This window comes from Cebidichthys violaceus, unplaced genomic scaffold (assembly GCF_023349555.1).
Source record: "Cebidichthys violaceus isolate CVI_PGR_0920_01 unplaced genomic scaffold, fCebVio1.0.p SCAF_92, whole genome shotgun sequence".
Taxonomy (NCBI): domain Eukaryota; kingdom Metazoa; phylum Chordata; class Actinopteri; order Perciformes; family Stichaeidae; genus Cebidichthys; species Cebidichthys violaceus.
Window position 1 is genome coordinate 539993 of NW_027176978.1, and position 5063 is coordinate 545055.

Consider the following 5063-nt stretch of genomic DNA (forward strand, 5'->3'; position numbering starts at 1 on the left):
TATGCTTTGTGAGAAAAACAAAGAGAAACAGTAATTTATTTATTTTTTACTGTAGTTCTGGTGAACCTGTAAGGAAGGTTCATTATGAGGGCAATGCCAATGACAGAAAATAATTATGAAAAAATACACTGTTTATTTTTTTTTAACCCAAACACAACATGATATCTTTTGTTGTGAGACACTAGTTACCCACTCGGCTGCAGGTTCCTCATGGATTTAAACATGCATGGTAACAGTTGTTCTTATGATCATGTATTTGCTTTATTAAAATATACAGACTTCTCTATTCTTAGTTTTTTATTTGATTTAATTCAATTAGATATTACCTGGGATGTTCTTACAAAATGTGCTATTAGTGTGATTTAATTACAATCACAAAGGTCTTTAATTGAATCGAGAAATAATTGCAAAATCTTTTGCCAAATTTGTAAAATTAATCAAATTTCAAAACGAGGCATTTAATTGGAGGCACATAGTTTATCAGACTCTGTCTTTACCACTGAAAAGCCTCATGGAAGCTGTAGTTGATGGATACTAATAATGTGAATCTGAAAGTTATTTGCCAATTATGCCCACACATAAAAGATCACATTTAGTTTCAGTTTTACATGATGAAGGACCTCAGAATTCCTCTAATTTGTTTCAAATCGAACAGAAACTATCCCGGAAGTAAGACGTGACTTCGGCTACGTCATCACGCATAGATACCTTACGCTCATCCCGGCGGTGCACGTTTGTTTCTGGTGAACCACAGAGCAGCACAGTCCGCTGCAGAAGTTGCAGAAAGTGAAGTGTTTAAGCGCAGAAGGAGCTTTCCGCTTTTCACAGAGGAAGAAACAGAGTGAGCGTTTGTATTTTACTTCACACACACGCTGAACAAAAAATCTGTTCATTGTAATGTCAGCTATGAAGATTACAACCGGAGCTAACAGTAAGGTTAGCTGTTTGGCTAACGTTAGCCTCTGCGTGTCAGTACTTCCTCAAAGCTGAGCAGCACCTCTGCGGAGCTTTTCTTTCCCTCAGTTCACGTTAGTCCGCTGGGAAGTACTAATATAGTCTCTGCAGACGATGGGGTGTAGACTCTAGTGAGGACACAACTCTCAAATAGTTCGGTACTCGGTGCTCAGCTGCTGCTTCTGCACTTAGCTGCTCACAATGTGCAACATGAGGCTGTAACCATTTGTTTGAATCTCATCTTTGAAGATTATTTCCACATGTTTTGCAAATAAGTGAAAGGTGTTATGCGCAAAAGTAATATACAATACATTACCGTAATGCACAATAGCCTTTTGTGGGTGATGTAACACAGAGAAGTGCTTTAAATATTAGAATAATAAATGTCTCACTGGAGAAGTAACGGTATTACCTTTGCACTCATGCAGTAAAGTTATTTATAGAAGTGACCGTAAGTTGTTATACAACTTCCAACTTTACTTTTGTGTGTGTTGTGTGTGTTGTGTGTTGTGTGTGTGTGTGTGTGTGTGTGTGTGTGTGTATTCTCACGTGACAATACACGATATAAAGTAGATGTACAGTACAGTTAAGGGAAGTGGGCCAGCAGAAAACTGGTGTCAGACTAACGTTTCCGCAGTCACAGCATCAATAACATCCAAAATATTCAAATCTACATAGAGCAAGTGAGGGCGGAATATGACCGTATGAATACTAATACACAGGAGGAGTCAAGTACATAGTGATAAGACGTGTTAAAATAGATGATAAACATCTCTGCGATCATAACACAGCTGTCATCGTCAGTGGTATCATTAACATAATTGACCTGAACCCGTTAAATGTAATAACTAATGAATGTCATTACTTCCACAGGAAACAAAAGTGTGTTGTTAATCTAGGACTGATTTTTGATAAGTCGTTTGACGTTTAATTATTTGGCAACTGCAATTTTATAAGCAGAAATTGCAAACATTTTCTGCACCACCTCGTCAAATGTGTGATGCTTTTCTTTGTCATATATGGTGGTGAACTGATGTGATTGTATATTTCTGGATTTTGGTTGTCGCCTTGGGCTCTAGGAAATTGTGATGACCATTTTTCACTATTTCCTGACATGTTATCACTCAAATTGATAATCAAGATAAGTTATGACACAAGAAAATAGAATAATCAGTAGTGAAAATCCACTTTCAGCTGCAGCCTTTCAAATAAGCTGTCATGTACCATTTCCTGTTTCTCTTTCTCCCCCAGGATCGACAAAATGTCGTCTACCGAGCCCGTCGTCAGATCGAGACAGACAGAGAAAGAAGTCAATGGAATTTCAACACAGGTCGTCTGTACGGAGTTCAGCAATTACATATTCATAGTTCTCACTCAGTACGGAAAAATGGGGACATTGATATCTGTCACACCTGACTCCAGATCTAATGATATCAGCACCTCGGCGTTCTCCACCAAAGTACTGCTGGGCAAAGACGAGGTACGCTGGATGAAATCCCTCTGATTAATATTGTGTCGCTGTGTTACAGACTTGTTCACAGGACATCAGACAGACTAGTTGCGACACCGAGTAACTCACTTCATGCTGTGAAAGGGCAGATAAGATTGGTTCTGAATTGCCGCGGTGGATGGGAGGGAGTTCAGTGGGGCTGTTAAAGTTTGCACAAGGCAGCCTATTTCAGCTCTGCATTCGCATGTCCTCTCTAACTGGCGTTCAGTGCTGGACATGGATCATCAATAGATAAATGGAGCATAATGATGTTTGCTTGTGGAATTGACAGTGCAGCTTCTTTTTTAAAGACGACGCTCTCTTGTAAGGTGTGAGGTTTTTTTGACTCGGGGAGTCACGCAGACTGTAAGAGTGATCGGGATTGAATGTTGTTATGTAATGTAATTAAGCTTTAAGTCAACAGCCGAGTCTTCGTCTCCTGTTATTGGAATTTCACAGCAGCCAGACAACCTGCGACAGCCGCATCAGGGGTTTTATTAAAATGTAATCATATTGTAAGTCATATTTAGAGTCGCGCTAACGCTGCTTACTTTGGGAGAACTTCACAGAAAGAAATTACTTTTCTCATGGTGTGTGTAGAATATAGCCCAATCGATAATGCTGCATGACAGTAAAGGCGAGTTCTAACTATTTACCACGTAGGCGATGGATGGCAGCAGCACAGAATGTAATTGGAATTTATTTTTTTTTCTTCTTTCTTTCATGTCAAACTTGGCGCAGTGGGAATGATTTGGAAAGTGAGCTGATATCTCTAAAACCTCAGTGTTTGAAGATATGTTAAATAGATAAGAAGATTATTGGTGCACATGATATCAAACATAGAGTAAATAGATAAGGTGTCCGTGCCGGTGAAGTGCTACAGGTGTAATTTTCCTCATTTTATCAGTGGAGTTTCACAGGCCAGGCTTTTTTGCACGTGCAACGATTGTAGAAGTCATTCATGTTCATCTGTTCATTTTCTTCTGACATCAAAACATGTATCCGTGTGGGAATCTAACACCTGATTTGTGTTTTCACTTTTCAGCCACTGACACACGTCTGTGCCAAAAACCTGGCAACTTTTGTGTCTCAAGAAGCTGGCAACAGGCCCGTCCTAATGGGTCTGGCACTCAAGGATTCCTCCATAGACGCAATAAAACAAATGAAAGAGATCATCAAAAGTTGTCAAGTCTGGTAGGGAGTCAACATAATGGACACACAGCCTGGAGGCTGGCTGAAATACAAGCCTCTGGATCCCCCAAATGTCACATTTGTCTGTGTTTTGTTTTTAATCGGAAAGACTTTACTGTGTACTAAATGCCGGTCTGTGATTTGAAGAAAGAAAGAAAAAATTGATGCTTGTGCTGCGAGACAGAAATGTATGATACCAATTTCATTGAGTCTGATATGTTTGATTTGTTGAGCCAGTAAAGTTTCCTTACAGTTTATCTGGTTGTAAAGAATGGTTTTCTGAAAGCCACTGTGCTCTCAGAAAACAGAAGAATGTCCGTTGACTAAGTTATAGTTTGCAAAGTGATAGCAAATAGCTCCAGTTCATCACTGTGTGAAATATGTATTGACCTTATTCCTTTTGTTTGTTTGTTTGTACTACTTCATACTGTTTGCTATCTTTGTAGAATTCAAATATTCAAAATTGCTTCATTTAGAGAATGTAGAAATAAAGCAACAAAAAAAAACCCCACTTAAAACTTGTCTTTTTTCTCTCTTCTCAGCCCCAGTGAAGGGTGTTTTAGGATTTGCACTGAATAAATATTTTAAGCATCACAAATATTCACATCTAACTGCAGAATTGGGCCATACCTCATCTAATCTTTGTAATTTGCTTTATTTGTCAATCACATCTGTGTTACACTGAGTTAAATGCAGTTAAACATTCATTTGGAATGATTTTCAACACATTTCAAAGGAATGCATTCTGTAGTTGCAGTGTTTTAATGCGCATCATGCCCAAAAGCACAGAGCAGTGAGAACCATACTGAGGCTCCATCTGCTGGGATGACTATTGATTTAGCATCAGTAGAAATGTGTACAATGTAATAGATGAAAGGAATCTGTAATATGAGTCATTTGGAATTGTATTTGTGTGATTGATTATAATAGGTTGTGATAAGGCCCTTGACTTTGTAAAGTTGTTTTTATGTCTCACTTATTCTTTTATTAAAACATGGATATACAGTATAACCTGCATACATACGCCAATTGTCAATCTTGTTTTCTGTTTAATTGCATCAGAGAGTTTATTCAACTTTTTGCTTGCTTTTCTATTATTTCTAAATTAGTGGTTGATTGTATTGAATTGCAATAACCCATATATGTAAGTAAACCAAGATCAAAATATTAGATATGGATTATTTTAATCACACTTTACCTTTGGCTTCAACGTAATCTTTTTTTTTGACAAAAGTATAACAAATAAAACAATAGCAACGCACACAGTTATAAGTTATAAATAAGTCAGGCAATACATATTCCATGATCTTCCAAAACGTTTTCGTTGTGAAGGCTGCCTATTACGTAGTGTCCCAGATAAAGGCAACGTGATGACGACACACGTGGAGCTGCGGTCACGTGACCCATTTACCTGTGCGCAACCTGTTGA

At 38.1% G+C, this 5063-nt stretch overlaps 1 protein-coding gene across 1 annotated transcript; it reads left to right on the forward strand.

The window, feature by feature from the left end:
* Positions 1-714: 714 nt before the first annotated feature.
* On the forward strand, positions 715-4143 carry psmg3 (proteasome (prosome, macropain) assembly chaperone 3). Its single transcript, XM_068704473.1, has 3 exons — positions 715-841; positions 2206-2434; positions 3489-4143. The coding sequence occupies exons 2-3, from the start codon at positions 2216-2218 to the stop codon at positions 3639-3641; spliced, it is 372 nt and encodes a 123-aa protein (XP_068560574.1). The 5' UTR covers positions 715-841; positions 2206-2215; the 3' UTR covers positions 3642-4143.
* Positions 4144-5063: the final 920 nt, after the last annotated feature.